Source organism: Centrocercus urophasianus, unplaced genomic scaffold (genome assembly GCF_019232065.1).
Source record: "Centrocercus urophasianus isolate 14NV4802_14NV808 unplaced genomic scaffold, USGS_Curo_1.0 seq_23, whole genome shotgun sequence".
Classification (NCBI taxonomy): Eukaryota; Metazoa; Chordata; class Aves; order Galliformes; family Phasianidae; genus Centrocercus; species Centrocercus urophasianus.
In genome coordinates, this window is record NW_024884789.1 from 17,502,282 (window position 1) to 17,529,179 (window position 26,898).

At 57.6% G+C, this 26,898-nt stretch overlaps 3 protein-coding genes across 4 annotated transcripts; 2 read left to right on the forward strand and 1 right to left on the reverse strand.

Annotated features, from left to right (window-relative positions):
* Positions 1–236: 236 nt before the first annotated feature.
* On the reverse strand, positions 237–4,054 carry LOC122163329 (cytochrome P450 1A4). Its single transcript, XM_042824500.1, has 7 exons — positions 3,949–4,054; positions 2,922–3,791; positions 2,348–2,474; positions 2,014–2,103; positions 1,806–1,929; positions 1,633–1,719; positions 237–1,077 (listed from the first exon to the last, which is right to left on the reverse strand). Exons 2-7 carry the CDS (start codon positions 3,777–3,779, stop codon positions 771–773), a joined length of 1,593 nt encoding a protein of 530 aa, XP_042680434.1. The 5' UTR covers positions 3,780–3,791; positions 3,949–4,054; the 3' UTR covers positions 237–770.
* Positions 4,055–5,780: 1,726 nt separating this feature from the next.
* LOC122163331 (cytochrome P450 1A5) lies at positions 5,781–8,859 on the forward strand. 2 transcript variants are annotated; one of them, XM_042824502.1, is made up of 7 exons: positions 5,781–6,003; positions 6,150–7,030; positions 7,227–7,353; positions 7,815–7,904; positions 7,989–8,112; positions 8,231–8,317; positions 8,451–8,859. In XM_042824502.1, the coding sequence occupies exons 2-7, from the start codon at positions 6,179–6,181 to the stop codon at positions 8,755–8,757; spliced, it is 1,587 nt and encodes a 528-aa protein (XP_042680436.1). In that variant the 5' UTR covers positions 5,781–6,003; positions 6,150–6,178; the 3' UTR covers positions 8,758–8,859. The 2 variants fall into 2 exon arrangements, with proteins under 2 accessions (XP_042680436.1, XP_042680435.1); XM_042824501.1 differs by having other exon boundaries at positions 6,173–7,030.
* Positions 8,860–13,890: 5,031 nt separating this feature from the next.
* CSK (C-terminal Src kinase) lies at positions 13,891–21,884 on the forward strand. The gene is made up of 13 exons (XM_042824715.1): positions 13,891–13,973; positions 17,500–17,577; positions 17,686–17,799; positions 18,098–18,210; positions 18,297–18,516; positions 19,047–19,140; positions 19,215–19,280; positions 19,432–19,531; positions 19,651–19,741; positions 19,965–20,038; positions 20,435–20,630; positions 20,726–20,812; positions 20,912–21,884. The coding sequence occupies exons 2-13, from the start codon at positions 17,563–17,565 to the stop codon at positions 21,092–21,094; spliced, it is 1,353 nt and encodes a 450-aa protein (XP_042680649.1). The 5' UTR covers positions 13,891–13,973; positions 17,500–17,562; the 3' UTR covers positions 21,095–21,884.
* The last annotated feature ends 5,014 nt before the right edge of the window (positions 21,885–26,898 follow it).

The window sequence follows — 26,898 nt, forward strand, 5'->3', positions numbered from 1 at the left end:
GGGTGCTCAGATCCTCATCCATCCTGACCCTGAGTGTCTCCAGGGTTGGGGTTGGACCTTGGTGCTCTTTTCCAACCTTAATGCTTCTGCGATCCAGCACCCACAAAGACAGCAAAGCTCCCATCAGTGTGAATGCTCAGTTCAGTTCCCCCTAGGAAAAAACCCAGATTCAACCAGACCTTTGAGGACAGAGCTCTGATCCACGTTGCCCTCCCAGTAGAATGAGACCAGCAAAATGCAGGAAAATTTCGTGTTTATTAGGTTAGAAAACCTGGGCAGCCTTTACCTCTGTAAATGAATGCCTTTTTATGCAGGACACAGAAAACAGGCACTGATGCAACATTTGCCAGGAGGATTTGCCCTGCAGTCCTCAAACCCTTCTCTTTATTAGTCATAATGCATAAATGTATTTAATTTAAAAAAAAAAACAAATAAAAAAAAAAAAAAAAAAAGCAGCAGCATATTGCATAATCTGGAAGCCAGAAGTGTTTTCCTGTGCCTCTTATTGCTCTGTGTCCCTTCTTATCATTCATTTGGTATTTCCTAGGAGGCTTCTCATTAGGAGGCCAGCTAATTATTTCATGTGCGAGCAGCGCTACTTGTATAATGCATTTCTATAGTCAGGATGCCACCAGTGTGCAAATGCTGGGGGATCCCCTGCGTGAAGTCATTTCAGGGCACTCGTCCTGAGCACTGCAGAGCGAAGCATCACGGAGATGGGAGCTTCTCCATGCCCTCAACCCCACAAGGCTTGGCTCTCTCCTCCCTCCTCACGCAGAGCTCTTGGTGGCGAAGCGCTTCTTCATCTGGAAGCACTCGCACTGCTTGTACTTCATGGTCAGCCCGTACTGAGGGGTGACGTCCACCTGCTGCCCGGGGGCCAGGCTGATCTCCAGCTGCTGCAGGATGGTGGTCAGGAAGAGGAAGACCTCCCAGCGCCCGATGGATTCCCCGATGCACCGCCTCTTCCCCAGGCCAAAGATCACCACCTTGTCACCCTCCATCTTGTTGATTTCGGTGCCGGATGCGTTGAGGAAGCGCTCGGGTTTGAAGGAGGAAGGATCCTTCCAGGTCTTCCTGCAGCAGAAGGGAGAGATCTGAGCAAGGTGCTGTGGCCAGCGGCCAAAGAAAGCTTTCGTTTCCCCATCCTAAAGCAGCGGCCCTCTGCTGAGCCTCTGTTCCTGATCCGCAGTGCCAGCTGCACGTCAGCCCCTATCAGCTCATCCCACTGAAACCTCCACTTTGAACTCTCATTGTGTTTGCCTGTGCAAATACCAGGATTGATTGAACTGGGCACATAAATCCAGGACGTATTTCAGCTGAAACAGGAGCACGGGAATCAGGCAGGAAGGATGGGAACCGGAGGGATTTCTTCTCTGGCATTCTCCCTGCAAAACCTCTCCAGCCTGCCCCAGCCTAGCTGCACTGGGGGATTTCCCAGCATCTCAGCCAAGGGACTGCTGCTTGGATTTGGGGAAACACATTCCCACATAGCACAAAGCTTCTGACACCTGGTCTGGGAACCCTTTTTGCATCCATCTGCCATCATGTTGCATTCATGCACTTATAAGGATGGATCTGAGCTACTCTTGTGCCTGGTGCACCTGGTTAGGAACACTTTGGTGTACTCACTCATCGTGGTTCACTTGCCACTGGTTGACAAATACGCAGGTGTTCTTGGGGATGTAATAACCATTCAGCACAGTGTCTTTTGTTGTACTGCAAGAGAAACGGGAGGAGAAGTTGAGAGGAGACTGGCAGCTTTGTCATGACCTCCAAAGAGACAAAATCCAAACAGTGCTTACCTGTGTGGGATGGTGAAGGGCAGGAGGGAGGTGTGCCGGAACACCTCCAGGATGAAGGCTTCTGTGTAGGGCAGCATGCCTCGGTCAGACAGCCGTGGTGTCCTCTCCTGGCCGATGGTCTGATCTGTGGGGTGCAGACAGGAGGAGCTGGTTGGGGCCAGCCCTCGGTGGAGGTCCCAGCCCTGGAGAAGTGGGTTGAGGAACTCACCCAGCTCTGCCTGAATCTTCTTCTGGATGTGGGGATACAAGGCAGCGTACAATATGCACCAAGACAGGGTGGTTGTCACGGTGTCAAAGCCTGGACAAGCACAAAAGAAAAGTGTTTAGATGCCAAAAGAAGACAGGTAGGAGGATATTTGCAGATCCCGGCGCCCTCAGTGCTTTGGCTGATGACACACAGCCAATATTTGCCTTGGAGCAGTTCCACCATCAGCCACCACTGCAAAGCCATCTGCTCTGAGCCCACGGTCCCTCCAAAACCCCAGGCTTCCAATCCCATCTGCCAGCAGCAGATGGGGCTGCACCCACCGAGATGCCCTCACCTGCCCCAAAGAGGTCGTTGACGATGGAGATGATGCTCTCATCAGAGGGTTGGACATGGACATCCTCCCCTGTCTTCTTCTCCTGGCAGTGCCCAATCAACGAGTCCGTGACGTCCCGAATGTGCTCCTGGGAAGAGCCAGAGGGTCAGAGACACGAGGGCACATGGGATGGGGAAAGCTGGAGGCAGTGAATGCCCGCAGGAAAGCAGTGAGATGATATGGTTTGAATTTTGGGGGGTCCTGCGTGGGGCCAGGAGTTGGACTTTACGATCCCTGTGGGTCCCTTCCAATTTAAGGTATTCTAGGTAGGTAACAAAGCCAACCCAAAGGGTGAGGAGAACTAGGGATGTGCTAGAGAAAAACCAACAGTTCCAGGAGCCCCACCGCATACTGCAAGCATCAGAATTAGATGTGAGCCTCCTCCATGGCATGTTGGTTTCATCAGGCAGAAAGCAGAGCAAAAGCTCGAATTCTGTGCCTTCTTTCAGTGATGTCAATGAATGGGATCATGACAAAGAGAAAGAGCAGTGAGGCAAAGGAAAGGTTTGCCGCAGAACGGCACCCAAGCTCTTACCTTGTCAAAGGTAGTGTAATGGTTCTGGACGATTTTCTGTATGAAGGCATCGAAACGAGTGTTGACATCCTTAAAGGCAGCCATGGCACGGTTGGGGAGGTACCGGAGCAGTGGGATGAAGTCAGAGGGGTTTCCAGCAGCAGTCACATCCCCAAACTCAGTGTTCATGTTCACCACGCTGAGCAGCTCCTGGTCGTCGTGGTCGTAACGCTTGCCAAAGCAAATGGCACAGATGACATTGGCCACTGACACCACCAGGTAGCTGTAGGGGTCAAAGCTCTGCTTCCCCTCCATCAGCTGCAGGAATTTGGTGACCAGGTAGCTGGCCTCGTTGGTGACGTGCTCCTCCAAGAGGCAGCTGGAGGAGGCCGTGGGGCTGGCGGCGATGGAGAAGGTCTTCAGGGCGTTCTGTGCCAGCTTCCTACGGGCTTTCCAGGCATCCCCACATTCGTAGCTGAATGCCAGGCTGTGGCCATTGGAGATGTACTTAAAGCTGGGCAGGTCAGGGCGTCCCATGAAGTCTTCTGCTTGCCTCACCAAGGCTTGCCTGATGGTTTCCAGCCCGCTGAGCACCACCACGGGCCGGGAGCCGATGGTCACCTCCATCACATCCCCGTATTTGCGGCTCATCTGGGTGAGCACCAGGTGTGGGTCCTTCCTCAGCTCCAGCACACTGCCCAGCACTGGGAGCCCACGGGGACCCGGGGGTCTGCGCAGCCCCTTGGGTGTGTGCTGCCGGCGGGTCTGGGTCAGCAGCAGGAGCAGGCAGAAAGTGGCAGCTGCCACCAGCACCTCGGTGGCCGAGATGAGACCTGAGCTGCCCACCTGTGCCATTGCTGCCTGCGATGCCGCTGCCATCTGGAAGTGAACCTGGAGGGGAGAAAGCGCTGATGGAGAGGAGGATCCTCCACCAGATATTGGGGTTTGAGATTGTGGGTGACCCCACGCAAGCCACCGGGACCCCCTCGCTGCCCAGAAGCGATGGCTGCAGGTGGGATGCTGGAGGGTTGGGGATGGGAATGCTCACCTCTGGGTGCAGCTGTCCCACGAGGGCCCGATCCTGCCACCAGGTACCCGCTGTCCCTCCGAGCCTGCTTTATATGCATCGCCTCCCGCTGCCGTTGGCCGGGACACCTCCCATCACGTGACCCAAAGTTGAACTGCGGCCAAACTTTTGAACACCCCCCACCTCTCCCCGCCGGTCCCCCACCAACCTCCCCGGTACCCCTCCTGGTTTTGCGGGGTGGACACCTGCGGGGAGCCCCGACGGGGAGGGGGGGTGCAGCGGCGGCACGGCGCGGAGGGCGTTCGCGGCGCCACGAGCGGTTGCGGGGACATCGGGCGGGGGATCCGGAGGTCCCGTGAGGAAGGCTGTGGGGGGACATCGCGTGCGAAGCGGGCGGGAGGTTTGGGAACCTGCACCGCCCCGGTCCCTGCAGTCACGCTACCGGGGAGGTTCTTAAAGGAGCCGCAGCCCCACGCGGCTCCGCGAACACGCGGGGGCCGGCCGCAGCCCCCTCCTCACGCTGAGCTCCGCGCTGCCGCCCGCGCGGCCCCGAGGTGGGGATCTCGGATCTCAGCCCCTTCCCCACTCTTTGCCCTCGGGGCTGGACGCCTGGCCGCCCCACGGGACTCACGTCGCGGGGCTCCCGTCCCGGTTAAATATTGGCCAGGTTCGCGTGAGAAGCGATCGTGCCCTCAGTGCCCCTCTGCCCCCAGGGGGCACGTCGGGGTGAGGGGGGAGGTGGCGAGTGAACAGCACGGGGCCGCGAGGAGGAGAGAGCTGCTATATGGGGGGGGGGGGGACAAAGGGGACCCACCCCCAGGCGCTTGGGGACATCGCGTGCGAAGGGGCCGGGAACAACGTGGGACGGTCACTCTCTGTCACGCTATGGGTGTGTGGGTGGGAAATGGCTTTTAAAGGGCCAGGGCGGTGGCCCCACGTCCACGAGCCCGTCCCGGGGTCAAGGCGGCGCCGGGACCTTGCGGGATCAGATCCCCCCCCGGCGCCGTCGAGGGTAACGGGGCTCGGTGCCAGGCGTGTCCCCAGGGCAAAGCGGGGCTCAGCAGTGCCTCCGCGTGTGTCTCTGCTTAGGGATGACACTGTGGCAGGGTCCGGCGACAGCCGTACAGTCGTCCCCTACAAGCAGCCTCGGAGCTGCTCGCCCCGTCTGTGCATCCATCCAGTCATACCCTCTCCACCCTCCCCCCCTCCCCAACCTTCTCAGCACTTCCCGTCCGTCTGAGCTCATCTCCCGTGTGCTGACCGGCACCTTCCCCACGCGGAGCTGGGAGGCATCTGCGGGCTGGGACCCCTGCGTGGTGCCCGTCATTAGCGCGTGCAATTACGGGGCCGGCTTTTATCAGCGGGGGTTTTGTAACTGTTCTTGCCAAGCATTAATGAGCCCAGGCACTGCTATTAACGATCCCGCTCGAGCCAGATGTTGAAAGCCTTTATTAAACATTAGCTCGGCCTGTACCTGGGCAAAATTCCCACCGTGCTTTCCAAGGAACGGATGAAAACTGGGGCCACGACCCCAAATTGTATCCCATCTCATCAGCCTCCCTGCTGCCCTGAGCTCCTGCGCATCGCACCGAGGAGGGATGCAGTGTGTCCCCATCGGGGCACGCAGGGGGACGAGCCCTCTGGGATGCCCCCAGCCTTGCCCCTGTCCCCTGCCCTATGTCAGCAGCTCCCCCTGCCCTGCCACTCCTCTCCCTGCAGCAGGGGAAGCGCGCCAGCCACTTCTCACGCAACCCTGGCCAATGGTTAACCCAAGGCCAGAGGTCCTGCCACTGATAGCGTGGGGATACAGGTGCCCCACTTGAAAGGCTGGTGCCCTGGAGCATCTCAGGGCCGGAGGGTGTATGCCTGCGTATCTAGAGTGGCTCCAGATGGGATCAGCCCCTCTGTTAATAGGTAGTCGCTCATTGGGTCTTGGCTGCTGTGACCCTCAGATAAGCATCCAAAAATGAATATAAAGCCCCGTGGCAGAGCTAAGAAGCAGGGGAAGAGGATCCTGCGTGGTTCCAGGGTCTGAGTGCCCTCTGCCTGTCTCTGCCCAGCTTCAAGGACCTGCAGGTAGGAATGTGTGCATGCGGCTCTGAACACAGAGGTAGGATCGAGAAGGTATTTATGTCAGCATAAGAAATTCACGGAATGTCTCTCCCATCCCTCTCTTTCTCTATGCTCTCTGCTCTGTTTAAAATAACTTTTTCAAACCCTAGCTCTACACCACGCTTCCTTCCAGGTGGCAATGGGGCCTGAGGAAGTGATGGCACAGGGGGGCAGCTCAGGTCTCATCTCGGCCACCGAGGTGCTGGTGGCAGCTGCCACTTTCTGCCTGCTCCTGCTGCTGACCCAGACCCGCCGGCAGCACACACCCAAGGGGCTGCGCAGACCCCCGGGTCCCCGTGGGCTCCCAGTGCTGGGCAGTGTGCTGGAGCTGAGGAAGGACCCACACCTGGTGCTCACCCAGATGAGCCGCAAATACGGGGATGTGATGGAGGTGACCATCGGCTCCCGGCCCGTGGTGGTGCTCAGCGGGCTGGAAACCATCAGGCAAGCCTTGGTGAGGCAAGCAGAAGACTTCATGGGACGCCCTGACCTCTACAGTTTCCGACACATTACGGATGGACAGAGCCTGACCTTCAGCACTGACACAGGGGAAGTGTGGAAAGCCCGTAGGAAGCTGACACAGAACGCCCTGAAGAACTTCTCCATCGCCGCCAGCCCCACGGCCTCCTCCAGCTGCCTCTTGGAGGAGCACGTCACCAACGAGGCCAGCTACCTGGTCACCAAATTCCTGCAGCTGATGGAGGAGAAGCAGAGCTTTGACCCCTACCGCTACATGGTGGTGTCGGTGGCCAATGTCATCTGTGCCATTTGCTTTGGCAAGCGTTACGACCACGACGACCAGGAGCTGCTCAACGTGGTGAACGTGGTGGATCAGTTTGTGGATGTGACTGCTGTTGGCAACCCAGCTGACTTCATCCCGCTGCTCCAGTACCTCCCCAGACGCAACATGGATTTGTTTCTGGATTTCAACAAGCGATTCATGAAATTGTTGAAGACAGCTGTGGAAGAGCACTACCAGACTTTCGACAAGGTAAGAGCTCACGGGAGCCTCACCTGCCGTTCCCCCTTGGTGTCAGTGAGTTACTTGTGCTCTTGCTGCTAATGGCCAGCTCATTTTCATAGACTGTAAAGTCAGTAGGGCCATAGGGTGTTGAAGGGCAGACACCCTTGCTCATACCACCATGGGTGCTTACAGCAAGTCAGCATCACTTGTCTCTTCTTCTCAGAACAACATCCGAGATGTCACCGACTCCCTCATTGAGCAGTGCATGGAGAAAAAAGCTGAAGCCAACAGTGCCACACAGATCCCAAATGAGAAGATCATCAACCTGGTGAATGACATCTTTGGAGCAGGTATGTCTTTCCAGCGCTCCCTCAGCTCCTGCAGCTTGTCTCAGGTTCCTCAATCCTCCTTGTCCAACCCCAGGCAGCCAGGCTGGAGCTAAGCACCCACCTGGCTCTCTGGTTTTCTCCCAGTAACCCAGAGACCCCATGGGACATCAGCTCTGGAAAGAGGCTTTAGGAAGAAGCACAGAGCACAGTTTGTAGCTTGATCAAGCTTCCAAGCCAGGGTGGTTGAAGGAGGTGCCTGCTGACTGGTTCATGTTAGAGCAGCCCTGTGGAAACTCCCTCGATTCCCAGGAAACTAGAATCTTAGCCCAACCTGATGTAAACAAGGGGTAGACAGGGAGGAATGAGAACTGAAGTTTTTAGCAAAGCTTTCTCTATCAGGATAAAAGTCCGAGCCCTGCTGTGTGTGCCTAGGATGTCCTCTGCCCTGCACATTGTGTAGACCTGATCTGCTCTCTGTCTAGGCTTTGACAGTGTGACAACTGCCCTGTCCTGGAGCCTCATGTACCTCGTGACGTACCCCCACATCCAGAAGAAGATTCAGGCAGAGCTGGGTGAGTTCCTCAGCCCGTTTCTCCAGGGCTGGGACCTCCACCGAGGGCTGGCCCCAACCAGCTCCTCCTGTCCGCACCCCACAGATCAGACCATCGGCCAGGAGAGGACACCACGGCTGTCTGACCGAGGCATGCTGCCCTACACAGAAGCCTTCATCCTGGAGGTGTTCCGGCACACCTCCTTCATACCCTTCACCATCCCACACAGGCAAGTGCTGGGCTTTCAAAGAGGAGGGAGGGTCAAGCAGGACTTAATGAAGTCCGCTGAGGATGCAGAAGAGCCTCTTTGCTTCCCAAAACCTCACAGTCCTCTCTCCTCCCACCAGCACGACCAGAGACACGGTGCTGAATGGCTACTATATCCCAAAGGACCGCTGCGTGTTTATCAACCAGTGGCAAGTGAATCACGATGAGTGAGTACCTTCAAGGGCAGGAAGCCTCCTGCTCCGGGAGAAAAAGGAGCAGATGAGGTATCTGCTAAACCCAGTGTCCCCTGCATCCGTGGCCAGGGGACATCATCTCAAAATCTGATGTCTGCCATTCTAGGAAACTTTGGAAGGATCCACAGACTTTCAACCCAGAGCGTTTCCTCAATGCTGAAGGGACTGAAGTGAACAAAGTGGATGCGGAGAAGGTGATGATTTTTGGCCTGGGGAAAAGGAGGTGCATTGGGGAAAACATAGGCAAGTGGGAGGTGTTCCTTTTCCTGTCCACGTTGCTCCAGCAACTGGAGTTCAGCATCCGCGATGGCAAGAAGGCAGACATGACACCTATATATGGACTGTCCGTCAAGCACAAGAGATGTGAGCACTTTCAAGTCAAGAAACGCTTCTCCATGAAGAGCTCAAACTGAGCAGTCTATCCATAGCCCAGGTATTTCCACTTGGGCGCCCTTATAACAGACCTGGGTCTGGCATTACCTCGCAGAACCATGCAATAAACAAAAGTTGTTGAAGCTCCTGTTCTCTGTCTTGTTCACTTTCTTGTGTTTGTTCACCTCGTTTCCCAGCATTTCTGGTGTTGGATGTTCCGTCCTGTCTACTCTTAGCACCACAAAGCACAGTTACGGGGGCACGAGCTGCCATTTGAGGGAAGGACAGGAAATGTACCCCAAACCATCTGAAGGCCTCGGGGCTGTATTCCTTCAGAATTACTCTTTGACAGCTGAAGGACAGCCAACCTATGCCCCAAGATCTTGGCAGAACTGATGCCCAAAGCCTGGGTGGGGATGAGGATTGATGCTATCAATGTCCAGCCAGCATCACTGCTTCTGGACTTCTCAGGGGACAGATTTTCACGGATTGGAATTTACCTTCACTGTAGATGAGAGTGCAGGGAATAAATTATTGGAGATTTTGGGAAGGTATCTTGGAAAAATGCTGATAGTTCTCCATGCCCTCCAAAGACAAGGCTTCCTTGTTTCTACATTGGGTTTTTAATTGCCCGACCGACTTGTCCCTCTGAGATCCCATTCAGAAGCTTCAATGCCTCTCTGAGAATCTATCAGACAACCTTGCACCAGACTGTTGGTTTTCTGGGCTGGAGCAAGGGTGTTTTCGTGACAGGGAGAGGAGAACAGGACCTTCTCCAACTCAAACCCAAAAGTTTACATTGGCTGTCAGTCAATCCCTGCCAGGAAGGCCAGATGCCTCCTCTTCTTGCCCTAGTACAGCTTGGTGTTCGTTTGCACGCAACCCAGTAGCTGTCACGCAACGATATGGGAACAAGAACAACCACTCAGTGCAGCACTGCTCTTGAACCCGTTTCCATGGGTTGCATCTACTCAACCATTACACCAGACCCTAACCAACGAGACTTCTCTTTGGATCCGAATATGGGTGGCTGGAAACTTCCAAGAAGAGAGAAAAACAAAAGAGCCCTTGTGGGGAAGGAAATGGGGAAGCCGACTGCCCAAGACCTCACGGAGATTCCAGCAAGAACTGGGAGGTGTTCAGACCCGTTAAACCGGCAGGAATGGAAGGAACAACTTCCATTCATCTGTCCAGATGCTGCCAATGGGTGTAGGGGATGATGAGGCAGGAAGAAGGAGTTTGGAGCCCAGGTTGATCTCTGCTCTCAGCATGGAGACAAATGGAGAACTAATTCTGCCTAGCTTCAATAAAGATGCTGATGCAGCTATTTCCAGCATGCTGCTGAGTCAAAAGTTCCTTCAAGCTGAGGTCACCAGCCTTGGAGGAAATGTGGACGGACGGCTTAGGACCACGCACGAGGTCCATTAGGCAGATAGCATCTCAACAAAACAACAAAATAAAATAGGTAAAGGCAATCTATTCACGACCCGCCTGTCCATGGAGGGCATCCCAAGGACAGCCCAGGGAAGGTGGAATCATCACAGACATGGGATGAGCTTCTCAGCACTTAACTTGGGGGAAGACCTCCAGGACCATCCCGTCATGGTGTCACCACCACCCCATGGTGTGGGAGGCTCTCATGGGCTCAGCCAGCAACTCTGGTGCTGGTGCAGGACCAGAGTCCCGCCAGCTGGAGCCGTTGCGTGACTCTGTCCCCCTGAGTCCTGGTGCTGGTTGCTGATAAGGCCCGCAATAAGCAGGTGCTGATATAAAGGAAGAACGCTGGGATGATTTTTACCCTTTAGAGATGGATATTTTATAGCCCTGGGGCCGATAAGTGGATTAATATTAACGTCAGCGAGGTGAAACAGCTCCTTGGTGATTGTTCCTCCAGTGTTTATCAAGGGCTGATTGCTGCCCCTGGGATGACTGCAGCCTGAGGGTGCAGTGGGCAGAACCAGGGTGAAGTCACTGCAGAGCCAGGATGGGGAAGGGAGAGAGAAGGCAGGAAGGGAGTGGAAGGAGAGCAAGCAGGGAGCAGCAAGGAGACCTTTTGGGAGGCTCTGGAAGGGAGCAGGGCTGCCATACAAGGTTGGACTTGCCTCCTTGGACATTCTTGGTGTGTCCTGGCAGCTCTCATCAAAGTGTTCCCATGCTGCACTCACAGCTCTGCCCTTCCTCCTCTTCCCCACCACCTCCCAATAAGCAAATCTATCGATCATTGCCACACCAGCACCAATTGCTCACACAACTCCTCTATCTTTGTCTTTCCACAGATCATTTCCCTCGATTAAAGCCTCCATTTATTCCCCAGGTAACTTGAGATTGCCATGATTTCTTTATGGGGACCTTTATGGGGACCGGAGCTGTGATAAGCCAGGGGAGCTTTGATTGCACCACAGCTAATTGCTTTTATTGGCGCTTTTAAAGTGAGTCAGCACTGAGCCATGGCCTCTTGGCTCCTGGTCCTCCTGCCAAGCTGGTGAGGCTCACCGGTCCCTTGAGCCCACAGAAAAACATCCAGCAGGGATGGAAACCTTAAATGCAGGCAGCACCAAGCTCCTCCACCTGGACGCCAGCCTTTGGAGTTCCCAATTCCCCAGAGGAGCTGCTCCAGTACTTAATGACCCTCCTTGTTAAAAGAGAGTCCTGTACATTTCTAACACAGCTCCATCTCTCTTCTTTCCCTCAGCACTCTTGGGTGCCTGTAATCGATGGCCAAGCCTGCTCAGTTTTGCCAAGGGAGAAATAAATTGTCTCCTAAGCTAAGCAGGCATCACAGAATCGTAGATCACAGAATCACAGAATGGCCTGGGTTGGAAGGGACCTCGAGGATCATGAATGTCCAACCCCCTGCCACATGCAGAGCCACCAACCTCCACATTTGATACCAGACCACTGCTGTGACTGCCAGTCCCCAAAAGAGGGGACAGCCCCTCCATGTTAATAATACTCTTGATGCTTGATGTCTTCAGGCTCACTTTGAGCCCCACATTTCTGAGCCACGTGTGCAGTGTGATGGTACCCAAGCACTGTGAGCTTTGCTCCTGCATCCCTTATTGAGGGGTTAGTGGGCAGGGTGGTGATGGGCTGGTGGTTATAAGAGATGATCCCAGTGGTCATTCTAACCTTAATGATTCTATGACAAGACGATCTCTGAAGATCACATCTCCTTGCCTCTCCATATTCAGGACCAAGCCAGGCTTTCCTCTTCCTTCAGCCACGGGAGCAGCTGTGTTGCAGTGGGAAGAGTGGCTGATTTCTGCCTTTTGGGGGAAGAAAAACTGCTCCCCACCATGGAGCAGGGCTCTCTGCTTTTATCTTCCAGGGCACTGGAGCTGGTGGGACTTTCTCTGGACCCCAAGCCCGAAGGTACAATGGGGTGCACAAGAAAGCAGGTGAGGGTGGAGTTTGTCCCTGGGTTGAGGCAGAGCAAAGCAGTCACGGTGATAACCACATCCTGCACACCGAGGGCTGCTTGGGACAAGTGGGGGTTGGGGGCACCGACCTCAATCCCAGATCTCCTTTAGCTCCCTGCACCCCTCACCAGCATCTGGCACACTGGGAGACCCCACAGCAACCCAATCCCTTCTGCTTTAATTAAAACCCTCCTGGAAACGAGGAAGTCTAGGAAAATGAGGCAGAACCAACGAGGTGTTTTAGGAGGCACGCGAGGGTCAGGGTTGAATGCCCTCAGGGAGCAGCACCAGGCAGAGCAGTGCGGGTCCCGAAGCAGCGATGCTCTCCGGAGCCTTTTTGTCCCCTCTGCGTCGCCTTTGGGACGCGATCGCCCTCGTGTGGCATCTGCCACATCTCTGCTCTGCAAGAACGGAACCTTTCCCTGAAAGACTGAGCTCCTGCTCCGAGCGTTTGGGAGATGCTCATGTGGGGGACGGTGATCAGTAGGATGCTCATTCGAGGAAGGGGATGCTCACTTGGGGGATGCTCATTTGGGGAGGGAGCTTTGTATCCCCACTGCCCTGGAGCTTGCAGTGCTGCAGGACCGCGTCCACCTGCCTTCGTGTTCAGCTCAGCATGCAGGTGCGCTGCTTCGCTCGCAGCATTTCTGCCCTGGGGAGGCTGCATGGGTTGGTGCCCGCATCCGCGCTTTGCTGCAAGCAGAGCTGCTCTCATTTCCTCCCAGCATCGCTCTGAGTGAGACAGAGCGTGGAGTAGGGATGAACACGAGCAGGGCCAGCCTGCAACCCAGCATCCTTCGGGGCACTGAGCTCCATGCGGGGAGCTCCATAGCAATCCTCCCGATGCATTCAGCACCATCTGGGCTGCTGGAGCTGTTGGCACCGAGCTCCCATCGATGTCACCCGCATGGTCCCCTGCGCTGGTGGGGGGGGGGGATGCAGGCACCGCGCCGGGCTTCCTGCTTCGCCCTACATGGGCTGCACGCAGCGCAGGGCAGGAAGTGACAGCGGCTCTGCCCGCGAGCAGGCAGTGCTTGAGAGCTCGGGGCATGGCGGCACGGTGCTGGGGGCCATGGGAGCAGGGTGCCCACCTCCCTGCGTGCAGAACCCCCACAGCTGAGTGGGCTCCTGCAGTCATAGAATTGAACTGGAAGAGAATCATTCCCCCCCTTCCCCCCCCCCCCGGCCAATACACACAGAGAGACACCCGTAGCACATCAGGCGCTCAAAGCCACCCAGCCTGACCGTGGTGTCTACAGGTACGGGGCACCACCGCCTCTCTGGGCATCCCGTGCCAAGCTCTTCGGTGTACAAAACTCCTCGCACCCAACCCAAATCTCCCCTCCCGCACACCGAACCCATCTCCCCATCCCGCAACTCCCCGCACCCCGAAAGCCGCCTCTCTCCCTTCTGCCCACCAGGGGGCGCCGCGGAGCCGCACGGCGCAGGCGCGCTGTTCGGGGCGCTCCGATTCCGGCCGCCGCTTCCTTCCAGCAGGCCCCGGCCGCGCCGGCCCGCGCTCCCCGCTCCCCGCTCCCTCCTCCCCCTTCCCCCGCACCGCCCGGTCCCGCTCTCTCCCCGCATCCCGGGCCGCGGCCGCTCCGTTCCCTTTTCCCCCCGTCCCGACGCGGCTCCTCCGGCTGCGAGCGGCCGCGGCCGCCTCTTCCTCGGGGCTGGGAGCCGCCGGGCTGCCGCTCGCCTTCCTCCGCCCCTTCCGTCCCCCCCTCCGCCTTCCCTCCCCCCCCCCCCCCCCATCTCGAGCACGGAGGCCCCCGGCGGCGCCGCATGGAGTACCCGGCGGCGGGCTGAGCCCTGCCTGCCCGCGGCCCCTCGGGGAGGTGAGTACCGGGAAACGGGGGGGGGGGGGGGGGAAAGCTGCGGGACACCGCTGTCAGCCGGCCCGAAAAAGCTGCGGGGGGACGGAGGGGTCGGGCAGCGCTTCCTCGAGGGGGTGGAAGAGCGCTGAGCTCGGCTGGACGGGTCTGCGCCGGTAGCGGTAACGGAGGGGATGCTTTGTTCCCTTTGGGGCTGTGGTCCTTGGACCCGTAGTGGAGAGAGCGTCCCAAAGGGCCTCCGGTGGAGATTTGCCCACTGGAGGTGGAGATCTGTCCGTTGGGGATAGAGATCTTTCCGTTGGGGATGGAGATCTGCCCACTGGGGATTGAGATCTGGCCATTGGAGATGGAGATCTGTCCATTGGGGATGGAGATCTGCCCCCTGGGGATTGAGATCTGGCCATTGGAGATGGAGATCTGTCCATTGGGGATGGAGATCTGTCCATTGGGGATGGAGATATACCCACTGGAGATTGAGATCTGTCCGCTGGGGAGGCAGGGGTTGGAGATGCATCCACTGGAAACGGAGATGTGCCCATTGGGAACAGGAGGTGTGTCCACTGGGGATGGGAGATCTGTCCGTTGGGGATGGGAGGTGTGTCTGTTTGGGGAGAGGAGGTGCATCCATTGGGGACAGGAGGTCCATCCACTGGGGATGGAGATCTGTCCACTGGGGACAGTAGGTGCATCCACTGGGAATGGGAGATGCATCCACTAGGGACAGAAGTCTGTTGGGGATGGAGTTTGAAGATGGGGCCCCCAGCAGAGGTCAACGGCAGTGATGCATCACAAGCAGGATGTCAACCCATGGTTCTCCTCCCACATTCATCCATTCCTTTCGGGGCGCACAGAGCCCACGTGCTGCTCCCCAGGAAGGCACTGACACCCTTCAGGGCACGGGAAGCAGACCCAAAGGATGTGGCCTTGGGACATGGTGTGGTGGCCGTGGGTTGGCGGTCACAGTTGGTCGTCGTGGAGGTCCATTCCAACCCTAGCAGTTCAGTGATTCTGGAGGTGTCGTCGGGCACTGCGGCCAATCGGTGGACAACCACATCCAGCGAAACCACCCAGGTTTTGGAGAAAAGGCCCAGGAAGACTCTGCCACAGCGAGGAGGTTGGAAGCAGCGTCTCAGGGCCTCCACCTGCCCCTGAGTATCCCCCAGGCGCTGTCTGTGGTTTGACAGCATCATCTCTCTTTTAAAAACGCCATCAAAAAGGAACACCACCCCCCCTTTCCTCTCTGGGGGCCGTTGGCTGGTGCCCGACACGCGCAGTTGGAGGCGCTGAGCTGGAGAGGAGCGGCAGAACCATCTCAGAGCACTGATGAGATAAAGGAGGAACGTTTTTCTTTCGATTATGGTAATCGTAGGTGTTGCTTGTAATGACAGCTGATAAGATCTTTTGGAGAGCAGCGGGGATGTTGTCTGTTTGGGGGTTGTTTCGTGTCTTTTGTTTCTGAAGTTTGGATAGGAGCTCGAGCGGAGCGCGAGGACGGCGTTGTGCTGGAGCACACTGGAGCCCTTCCTGCAGGTTCTGAACGTCCCCTGGTCCCTTTTTCTCTCCAGCAGAGCAGCGTGGGGATGGAGCAGCTCTGCTGGGAGCTGTGGGAATGGCTGCTGTGCTGGGATGCGCTGCGCATCCCTCTGCTGCCGGCAGAGCCCTGATGCTCGGCGCTGATCCATCAGCCCAAGGATGAGGTCAGTTCCCCGGGGACATCCAGCAGGCACGGAGCCTTCTTCATCTGCTTCTGAGGAGAGGAGGAAGTCGGTGTCGGACAAAAGAAGAGGTCCTCTCACCTTGTTCCACTTCCCAATGGGTTACCGGGGTGCTGCCAGTGCCTGCTTCCCACTTTAGGGCCGTGCTCCGGTCTGTTGTTCCCCAATGGGGTGAGCTGTGCCAGGAACGTGCAGGTGGAGCCCAATCCCAGCCCCGAGCTCCTTCCTGCCACCCTCGCCCTCCAAGCACACAGGAGCTGCTGGGAGCCACTGACCACGCACTGCGGGGACCTTCCTGAGAGCAGCAGGGTGGTGAGAAAGGCAGAAATGGGAAATCCCTCCTGCGGATGTGAGCGGCGTGGGACTCCATGCAAAGTGCCACGCAGCCGTGCTCGTCCCCATGGCAGTTCAAAGGGGCTGAGGGTCTGCATTCAGCCCATACTTGTGAGCTTGCACTCTGCAGAAGGGCACCAAAACTGCACCTGACGGCGGTGGTACACCCCATTCCAGCAAATAACACCCTAAATTGTGGTGTGGAGGGACAGAAGAGTGCTTTCCTTCAAGCAGACTTCATTAAGATGGCTGTGAGGACCCGGCCGATGGGTTGTTTTGGAGGGCTGTGTTTTGCTTTGGACCATTTCCTGCAACGGCTCACTTTGAGGCTTCAGCAAAGATCCACTTGAAGACAGAGATTGAGCTCTAAGATGAACGCTACACGCAGGCAGGGATGCTGCATTCCCACGGGTGCTCTCTCACAGTACACAGGGATGCCAATGGAGAGCATCCCCAGCGCTGGGACGAACGGGACGGGGCGGAACCGGGTTTGGTGCTGCGAGCAGCAGGATGAGGAACAGTCCCATGTGGGGCTTTTCGGGGGGGGGTGCCAAGGAAGTGACGCAGCCCCACAGCTCGGTCTCAGGAGGATTCTCTGTGGGGACGTCCCCAGCACCGCTCATGTGGCCGGGAGGAAAAACCTCAACCGTGCACAGGGCCGGGTGCTGTGCTGATGGGCGCGCTCCCTTCCCACGGTGGGAACAGCTCTGAGCATCTCTCCAGACCCTAAACAAAATGGGAGCGAGGTGTTGGCAGCTCTCAGCGCCCAGATCTCTTCCTCTCCGCCGCTCTGCCCTCTTATCTTCTTCCTCCTCCCAGCCTTGCCCCTTTGCTTTCGGTTCCTCCTGCCCAAAATACTTCTGGCTGCTGACGGCTGTCCGTCGGGCCTGCAGTAACTCCAAAGCGCCCGCGTCGTTCTGGCATCACCCCCAGTGGGGGCTCGGTTCTGGCATCACCCCTAGTGGGGGCTCGGGGACGCTCGTGGCCGCTGCGACCGTGGGGAGAGGCCCCATGGTTCGACCCAAGAAAGCCTCATTTGATGGCGGGGCTGCTGACTTCAGCCAGCAGCCGGCGCGGATAAAGGCGGGTTTGTTCCCCTCCTACGCGCAGAGCAGGATGCGACCCGCGGGGACAGGGCTGCACCCACGCCCGGAGCGCCTCGTCCCGAGGGAAATGGGCTATTTTTCTTCTTGTTCCCTTTGCAAAAGCTTGCTGCAGAGGCGCCGTTCCCAGCAGCTGGCGTGGGGATGTTTTCTTGTTTCTCGCGGAGCTTTTTTCTCTTCCCGCTTCTGCTCCATCCCGGCCTCTCCTGCTGGGTGTGACGTCTGGGGATGGCTTTTGGTGCTTCCTTAGCAAATGAAACCGGCCAAAAACCCCGCTGCAAACGGCGTTCCCAGCCCAGCCCTGCACGCACGCACGGAGATGCGGTGCCTCTCGCAGCGGTGCTGCCGTTCTCAGCTGTCCTTTTACCCCCTGCCCAGGTCTCATGGTACCAAGTGACGCGTCCCTCCCGTGAGATTTGCTCCCCCGAAGCCCCTGAGAAGATGTCAGGGATGCAGGTGAGGTGCCGTGAGCCCTGCGCTCCCCTGCTGCTCGGTATCGGGGTGGGTGGGAGATGCTCTGAGCCACCTCTCACATCCTCCCCCCCTCTCCTTTTGCCCCCCCAGGCCGTTTGGCCATCCGGTACAGAATGTATCGCCAAGTACAACTTCCACGGTACCGCCGAGCAGGACCTGCCGTTCAGCAAGGGAGACGTCCTCACCATCGTTGCTGTCACCAAGGTAATGGCCATCGGGTCCCGGGGCGGTGGGTCCCACCCTCCCAACCCCTGTGGGGTTCCCCGAGCCTCCCCCTTGTTTTCTCCTGCATCCCACGGGCAGGGAGCGTCGCTCTGCTGTCCCCACAGGCCGGCAATCGGGCCAGGCGTTGGGTTAATTAATTCACGGCCTCGTTAGTTAAAGTTCCTCTGAAATGGAAGCGTCCCAGGCGGCGCAGTGGAGGGGGATGGAGAGAGGCTTGCAGTCTGGCTCCCGACGAGACATCTGTGGGCTCGCTGTGACACCTCTGCTGTCCCCACAGGACCCCAACTGGTACAAGGCGAAGAACAAGGTGGGCCGGGAGGGCATCATCCCCGCTAACTACGTGCAGAAACGGGAAGGAGTGAAGGCTGGCATCAAGCTCAGCCTCATGCCGTGAGTCCCCATCACCCCCAAACGTGGCCCCCCGGCCCCGTGGGATCCGTCCCAGCGCACTGACTGCCTCTCCCATCCTGCTGCAGGTGGTTCCATGGGAAGATCACACGGGAGCAGGCAGAGCGGCTGCTGTACCCACCTGAAACGGGGCTGTTCCTGGTGCGGGAGAGCACCAACTACCCTGGGGACTACACCCTGTGTGTGAGCTGTGAGGGCAAGGTGGAGCACTACCGCATCATTTACTCCTCCAGCAAGCTGAGCATCGACGAGGAGGTCTACTTTGAGAACCTGATGCAGCTTGTGGAGGTGGGGTCCCGGGGAGCAGGAACCCTCCTTGTCCCTGGAGGTGCCCAAGGCTGTGGATGGGGCCCTGGCAGGGCAGCGTGAGCTAGTGGGGGGCAGCCAGCCCACAGCAGGGGGCTTTAAGGTCCTATCCAACCCAACCATTCTGTGGTTGCACGTGTGGTTGATGCGGGACTCGCTGCATGCCCTGACCCGTGGCGAGGAGGGGCCATAAGTTTGAGGATTGCTTGGGTTGGAGTTGGGTTGCTCTGGACCGTGGGAGGTGATGGAATCTTCTTTGCATCCCTGTGGGCTGGGTCAGAAGCTGCTGGGCCCAGAGCCCTGGGACAAAAGGGGTGAGATGGAAACAAGGATAGGATGGGCAAAGGCACCGAAGCCCTGAGCCCGTACTGGTCTCATCTGTGGCGTCGTGCTGCCACCTGGTGGGGTCTCAGGGCCTGGCATCGCCCTGGCAGGGACCCCCACCGAGTCCCCACGCTGTCATCCGTGGCTGTGGGTGACCTCCCGGCCTCTCACCCCCGTCTCCCCTCCAGCATTACACCACAGATGCTGACGGGCTCTGCACGCGCCTCATCAAGCCCAAGGTGATGGAGGGGACAGTGGCAGCTCAGGACGAGTTCTCCCGCAGTGAGTGGCCGTGCCCTCTCCCCAGCTCTTGTCCCCATCCCTGGCACTCCCTCACCCTCATCCTTCTCACTCAGGTGGCTGGGCCCTCAACATGAAGGACCTCAAGCTGCTGCAGATCATTGGCAAAGGGGAATTTGGAGGTGAGCAGCGCTTTGGCCTCACTTACCCGATGCCATAGGGTCTCCTGTGCTGGGGAAAAGCACGTCCCTGTGCGTCCCAATAAGGAGTTGATGCTGGGAGGGATGTTGGGAGGCCGTGGCTCATTCCTGTGCCCATCCATCCTTCCTACAGACGTGATGCTGGGTGATTACCGGGGGAACAAAGTCGCCGTCAAGTGCATTAAAAACGACGCCACAGCGCAGGCTTTCCTGGCAGAAGCGTCTGTGATGACGTGAGTATGGCCAGGGGGGGGACAACACACACAAGAGATGGCGGTGGGAAGGGGTGTGTGGATGGAGGTGGTCTCCGTGCCCTCCTGCTCCCTGCCCTGAGCCTTCCTCTGCTGTGCAGGCAGCTCCGACACAGCAACCTGGTGCAGCTGCTGGGGGTGATCGTGGAGGAGAAGAGCGGCCTCTACATTGTCACTGAGTATATGGCCAAGGTGAGAGCTGACCACAGGGTCCTCCCACACAACCACAACCCTCTTTCTCCATCTCCTTCTCCCCATCTCTCTGCCCCCCAACCTCTTGTTCCCCTGGGCCATGACCCCAGTTGGATGCTACCATCTCCCCATCCCACACCCTGGGCCGTGTGGGGCTGGCAGTGGGACACTGCTCCCAGCAAGATGCTGGCACTGATGGCACCATCTCTCTCTGTCCCTCCAGGGCAGCCTAGTAGATTACCTGCGGTCGCGTGGGAGGTCGGTCCTAGGTGCAGACTGCCTGCTCAAGTTTTCCTTGTAAGTATGGTGGGGCCGGGGGATCTGAGCATCCTGATGGATATCCCTCTTCCTGGGATTATATTCCCTGCAGGGGAGTGGGACCTTTAAAAATCCCTTCCAACTTAAACGATTCCACGAGTCTGTGATGCAGGGATGGTCCTGCTTGCTTTGCCTGTCTCACCCCATGCCCTGGGGCTTGAGAAACGGGAAGAGGAGAGGAGGGATGGGGGAGATGCTGTCCCCAGAGATGGTTGAGGTTGGAAGGGATGTGTCGTCCAAGCCTCCTGCTTCAAGCAGGGCCGCCGAGAGCTCACTGCCCTGATGTCCCCAACCACAGGGCTGACGTGCACCCGTGGCTTTTTGTAGCCACAGTTCTGGTAACCAAATTCCTAAAGCCTCTCTGTCGCCCGCCAGAGATGTCTGTGAAGCCATGGAGTACCTGGAAGCCAACAACTTCGTCCATCGGGACCTGGCGGCGAGGAACGTGTTGGTCTCAGAGGACAACATTGCCAAGGTCAGCGATTTTGGGCTGACAAAGGAAGCGTCGTCCACTCAGGACACGGGGAAGCTGCCTGTGAAGTGGACAGCACCCGAAGCACTTAGAGAAAAGGTGGGAGGAGAGCCGTCAGAGCGGGGAAAGATCTCGAGATGTCCCGCTTTGTGCTCAGAGCCCCACTCAAAACGGCCCTTTCTCCCTGCACGCAGAAATTCTCCACCAAATCGGACGTGTGGAGCTTCGGGATCCTCCTGTGGGAAATCTATTCCTTCGGGCGAGTGCCTTATCCGAGAATCGTAAGTGAGAGCTCATGAAGGGGCAAGGGGGAGGGCTGGGGGCAGCCCTTGGGTATTTGGGGGGGGTTGGGAGCAGCCCCCTGAGCCCTGTCCCCTCAGCCCCTGAAGGACGTGGTGCCCCGGGTGGAGAAGGGCTACAAGATGGACGCACCCGACGGCTGCCCAGCCATCGTCTATGAAGTGATGAAGAAGTGCTGGACGCTGGACCCAGGGCACCGGCCGTCCTTCCACCAGCTCCGTGAACAGCTAGTGCATATCAAAGAGAAGGAGCTCTACCTGTGAGAGGGCTCTGGGGGGCACCTCCAACCCCAGGGCAGGAGCAGGGGGGCTCTCCCAGCCCACACAGCACAGAGGGCCACCCATGGGAGCGACCGGACGGAGCCCAACCACCGGGCAGCCCCTCCTGGTCGCTTCCAACCTTCCAAATCGGTCTTCGTTGGGTTTTGTTTTGTTTGTTTTGTTTTGTCCCAGGCTTTTTTTTTTTTTTATTATTTTTTTTCCCCCCCCCCTTGAATTTGGGGTGTTTTTCGTTTGGGTTCCTTTTTTTTTTTGTTTTCTTTTTTTGAGGGGGGGAGGGGAGCCGTTGCTTTATTATTATTTTGTTGTTGTTGTCATTATGTTGTGGTTTTTTGTTTTTTTTTTTTATTATTATTATTATTTCAAGCAGGGGCCCAGCCGAGCGCTGGCCGTTTTACTAAAGTACGAATCTTATTTTTTAATGTAATTAAAAGACAGAAAATTAAAAAAAAAAAAAGAAGAAGAAGAAAAAGAAGAAGAAGAAAGAAGGTTAATAAAAGAAGAATAATAATAAATAAGCCAATGAAATGGACACACAAAAAGGAAACCCCAACGACAGAAGTGATGGTTCCAGAGGAGACGCTGCATTGCTGGGAGCACAGCAGCGTCCCCCGAGGGCGCTTTTTTTGGGTTGTTTTGCTTTAAACTTGTTGCAATGTTTGCATGCTGTCTCCAGAGGCCTTTTTTTCCAGTCCTGTCCAGTGCTTTATTCTCATGTAATGCTACCGACTGTGAGATTAAAACTGTAATAAAACCATTCCATACGGACGCGGCACATCCCGCCTGCCAGAGCCCTCTGTCACTCATCCCCTGCACCCACCCCATAGGGGATAAGGACCCCCTGGCACAGTTCCCCTTCTTCTGGGCATGGTGGGGTGGTTCTGGCCTGAGAACTGACGAGCTCATCACAATGATGCCCTCATTGCTGGGTGTAGCAATGGAATCCAGGTGCGTGGAAGGGGTGGCACAGCGCTGTGATGGGGTCTGATGCTGTAGGGTTTCATTTCTCCCGGACTAACCCTGTCTGTTTCTCTCCTCCCCCCCCCCCCCCCGGGGTCTTCACGGCGCCTATAAGCAGCTTTACTTCTCGGGCTTATGAAGATTAAAGTCATTTTCAGGCAAAGCCAGCAAGAACGTGGCTTTTGAAATGGAGAGAAAGGCTGAGCAGCCTCATGCGGTGGGCTGAAACCAGAGGTAGGGGGATATGAGTGCTATCCCTGTCCTCTTGGGCCACCAATCGGCCCCAGCACCAGGACGACCCCCACCTGCAAGCACTGTCCTCCCTCTCTCTGCTCTTTGCCTCCACCTGCTGCTCAAGGCTCTTTGGTTCCCTTCACAACAGCGGTCCGCACAAAGGGGCTGGGTGGGATCCTTCAGCTTGGGTGCAGGGGTTTGGATTGGAGATCTCAGTGGGAAGCAGGGCTGCGAGCTGCTGATCTCTGCCCCGTTGCACTGCTGGCGGCGATCCCAGCTTGGCTCAGCATCCCCCCATCTGGCTGGGGTGCCTGCTGCAGGCAGCAGGGCAGGGTGAGCCCCTGGGACCCGCGCTGACGTTTGCAGAGGCTGCAGGAGGCACGGGACGCCTCTGGCCTCCCCCACCCTTTGCTTTTCCTTCCCTGAGGTTGGCCTTGCAGGGTCACCAACCCGCAGCCAAGGTCACCTTGGTCACACCATCCCTCCCAGCTGCTGATGCTCTCTCCCTTGGAGCTCTCCAGGAAAGGAGAACCCTGGTCAGACCCCCTCTGGGATGTCTCCCCCACGCGCTCCCCATGCCGTGTGCCTTTGCTGGGGGCGCGCGCCGACAGCCAAACTGCACATGGTCTCCCCATGTGCCTGTTTACACGGCTCCGTGTGTCTGTCCCTGTGTATTTGTGTCACTGCTCGGGTGCCACCGCGGCCCCCCCTCGCCTCCCTCACCCCCAGCTGTGGTGATTCCCACGCCTGTACGGCTACACCTAGAGCAGGAGGTGCATTGCTTTGCCATCCAGTGCCACCGATGTCACGATATTCAGGTGTTATATACAGGGTGCTGTCTGATGGATGACCTCAACCCTCCCTATCCACCTCACTTACCAGTGGAGGGCACAGTGGGGCTGGTGTGGGTCTCAGAGGGAGGGGTTGGCTATGGCCACAGGACCCAGCATAGCTCGAAGCCCAAAGCCCAGTGCTGAGATCTCCAAGGGTCCCTCGTGCTTTCCCACCCAAATCATAGAATCACAGAATGGCCTGAGTTGAAAAGGACCACAGTGCTCATCCAGTTCCAACCCCCTGCTACGTGCAGGGTCACCAACCAGCAGCCCAGGCTGCCCAGAGCCACATCCAGCCTGGCCTCAAATGCCTGCAGGGATGGGGCATCCACAGCCTCCTTGGCAAAGCTTGCCGATTTCCCTATCCTTGCCCCCATGGGTGTCCCTCAGCCCCTGCTGATGCTCCTGGCCTTATCCTCACCAGTCCCTCAGTGTTCCCGGCCCTGATGGCTGAGCTCCAAAGCCCTGTGCTGCTGTGACTGTGCCCGTCACACCAAGTGACAGCCAGCGGGGAAGTGTCAGTGTGACTTCACCCGGCAGAGCCTGCCTGCTTTATTTAGCAGCACCGCCTCGTTCCTCCCCCGGTGTGTCTCCAGCACACACACATCCTTCCAGGATCTACTCATGAGCTCCAAGGCCTTTTCCAGCCTTGCTGATCCCGTGCTTGCGCTTGGGGTCTTCAACATTTTCAGCTCTTTGCCATCCACTGCAAGGCTTACCTGGTGTCATCTGGGTGGTGCTGTAGCTCCAGGTGCCACCTGGATTCAGCTCATCCCTCGAAGGGCTGCAGCAGGTAATGGGGTGGTGCAGGATTTGGGTACAGCGTGGGGTTGCACTTGGCCTTGGAGTTGGAAGAGCGACGTCGTAGAAACATCACCTCGTGTCTGAGCACCTGGCTGGACAGCTAGCAAGGTAACAGCAGAGAGAAACATGGTGAAACAGAGAGAAAGCTCCATGAAATCTACATTGCTTCAAGAGCAGGCCACTGCATGTGACCCTGGCAAACCCTGCTCCCATCTGGAGAGCTTGCAGGTGAGAAGCTGGGGTCAGTTCTCCACTTACCTGGAAAGAAGAGCCGGGCTGACGTGTGTCTGCTGTGAGCAGATCTCATGGCAGAGGTATTCAAACCAGGTGCCAACGCCGAGGAGCGATCCTCTTAGATCCCACTGGCTGCTGCCTAGGGAGGACGTCTCGTCTCCCTCCCTTCTAATCCACGGAGATGTGTGATATAGCATAAGCTAATATAATAGGTCATGCGAGGATTTACATCTCATTACTGCAGGTTGGAGTCCTGAGAGGAAGGATGAGTCATTCCAACTGGAATATATTGCGGGGAGAAGCGGCGGTGAAAAGCAAATGGAAAAGCAGATGCCTGGAAGCTCCACAGTGGGCACAGTTATAACCAGGACCTGCAGCGTCCCTCTGAGTGCCACCTCCATAAGGACACCGAGCTCAGGGGCGCAGCAGAGCTGCCTGCCCTCTCTGGAGGTGAGGCTTCCCTGTGCCTTGCAGAAGGCAATGCCCTTTCCTTGGCCTTTTACTTCATCCCTACAAATGCCACCAACACCCCGGGCTGCCAGAGGCTGCAAAGGGCCATCTCATGGCTCTTGTCCTGGGGGCACATCCATGTCCAAGCCGCCGGGCTCCCCGACCTCCATCCATCACCTCCTTCCAAAAAGCACCGTGGAGCCTCCAGACAGCCGGGAATCGCGTGCTTGTTTTCACCTCACTGCTTTGTCCAAGCAGCTCAGCTCATCAAGAGCTGTTTCCTCTACGTTCCTCAGACAGGGAGGCTACGCAGCAGCCGACCCATCTAATCCAGCTGGAAAAATCGGTCCTGACTTCCAGTCTCTTGCTGTTAACCAAGGCGGGCTGCAGGCACGCTCCCAGTCCTGCGTCCAGGTGCTGCTCACCCAAGCAGGTGACACCCACAGGGCTGGATCCCGAGCCCTGCTTTCCCAAAAAGCAATCTGTGAGCACAGACCCGGAGATACAAGCTGGGGGGGGGGCTCACCCACAAAGGCCCATGCTCAAAGCAGAGGGACGGCCAAGTGGAACGCACCGAGATGATGCTGTTTGCCTTTTAAGACCTGGTGCTCCCTTGGGCAAAGGGGGGAGGGAGGAAATACCTCCCTCAACCCCCCCTCTCCCCCCCCCCGCTCACTTTGCTCCATCATTCCACAGCTGTTCCATCATTTTAATCTGCGGAGATTGTCTTTAAATTTCTGAAAATGAAATGATTTTCCTGCAAGCCGGGATTGGAGCCGGGCTACGCTGTGTATTTTCACGGGAGGAGAAGAGAAGAAAAGAAGGAGAAACGCACGCTAAAGCCAGGCTGGCCATCTGGAAGGGAGGCGCGTGGAAACGCCGTTAATTGCGCGCTGCCCCCGGGGCTGCGGCCAAAGGGAAGGCGGCAGTGGGAGCGGGATGGGAAGGGGATGCGGGGCCGTGCAATCGATGCCTGCGCCTTCCTCAGCTCCTGGGTTGCGGCCGAGGGATGCCAGGTTCGCTTGTCCAAGGCAGCGCTTGCAGGGAGAGGTGGCAGCTTGCATTAGAATTAATTAACATCATTAACAGCGCGCTTCGGGCCGCGCCAGCTCTTGCAGGCGAAGAGAGAGCGACAACTCGAGGGGTGCCAAATCCGGTTCTTTTCCTTCAGGAAAAAGAGGGGAAAAAAAAGAAGAAAAATAAAAAGGAAAATTAAGAAATAGAACAAGGATGAGCAAAAAGGTCTCCCGTGGGTTTGGTCCACCGGGGATCGGAGTGGGGCGGGGGGGGGGGGGAAGATATCAACCCCAGCCATTCCGATCCCCCTCCGGCTCCACACGACCCCGCCGTGAAGTTTCACCCCTTCCCTCCGCCCTCATCCCCCCAACAACACCGGGGGGGGGGGGGGGGGGGAGGCGGGGCGGCGCCGCCTCTTACCGGGGGGGTCCGAGGGGGTCCGGGCCGGGCGGTGCCGCCCCGCCGCGTTCACACGGAGCTGTCAGCGCCGCGGAGCTGCAGCGCCCGCCGCCCCCAGCGACCCCCGGGAGGAACGCCGGGCATCCCGGAGCGGAGAGCGGCCGGCGCTGAGCCCAGGCTGCCCGGTAAGGAGGGAGAGACTCGGGGCACCCCGGCACCGGGTATCCCCTCGGTCTCCCGACAGCACAACTCGCGCGGCTCCCTGCTAACTCGGCTCCTTTTCTCTCCACTCCAGGGTCCCCGCTTCCCCGAGCATCCCATCTCCCCGCTGCCTCCAATACCCGCGTTTCCTCGGTACCCCGACCATCCCATCTCCCCTCTGCCCCTCGTACCCACAGCTCCGGTTCCCTGAGCATCCCATCCCTCCGGTCCCCTCGATACCTGCATCTCCCCAGTTCCCTCAGCATCCCATTTCCCCGCTAACCCTGCTACTCGTAGCTCCTTGTTCCCTGGGCATCCCACCTTCCCGTTACTCACATCTCCCAGTTCCCTGAGCATCCCGTCTCTCTGCTACCCTCAATACTGGCATCTCTCAGTTCCCTGAGCATCCTATCTCCCCACTACCTCTGGTATCTGCATCTCCTGATTCCCTGAGCATCCCACCTCCCCGTTACCCACAGCTTCCAGTTCCCTGAGCATCCCATCTCTCCACTACCCTCGATACCCGCATCACTCCAGTGCTCTGAGCATTTTCTCTCCCCCGTCTCCAGTTCCTCGCACATCCTACCCCCCCAAACACCCCAACACCTTCATTTCCTCCATTCTCTGAGCATCCCATCTCCCCCCCGGTACCCACAT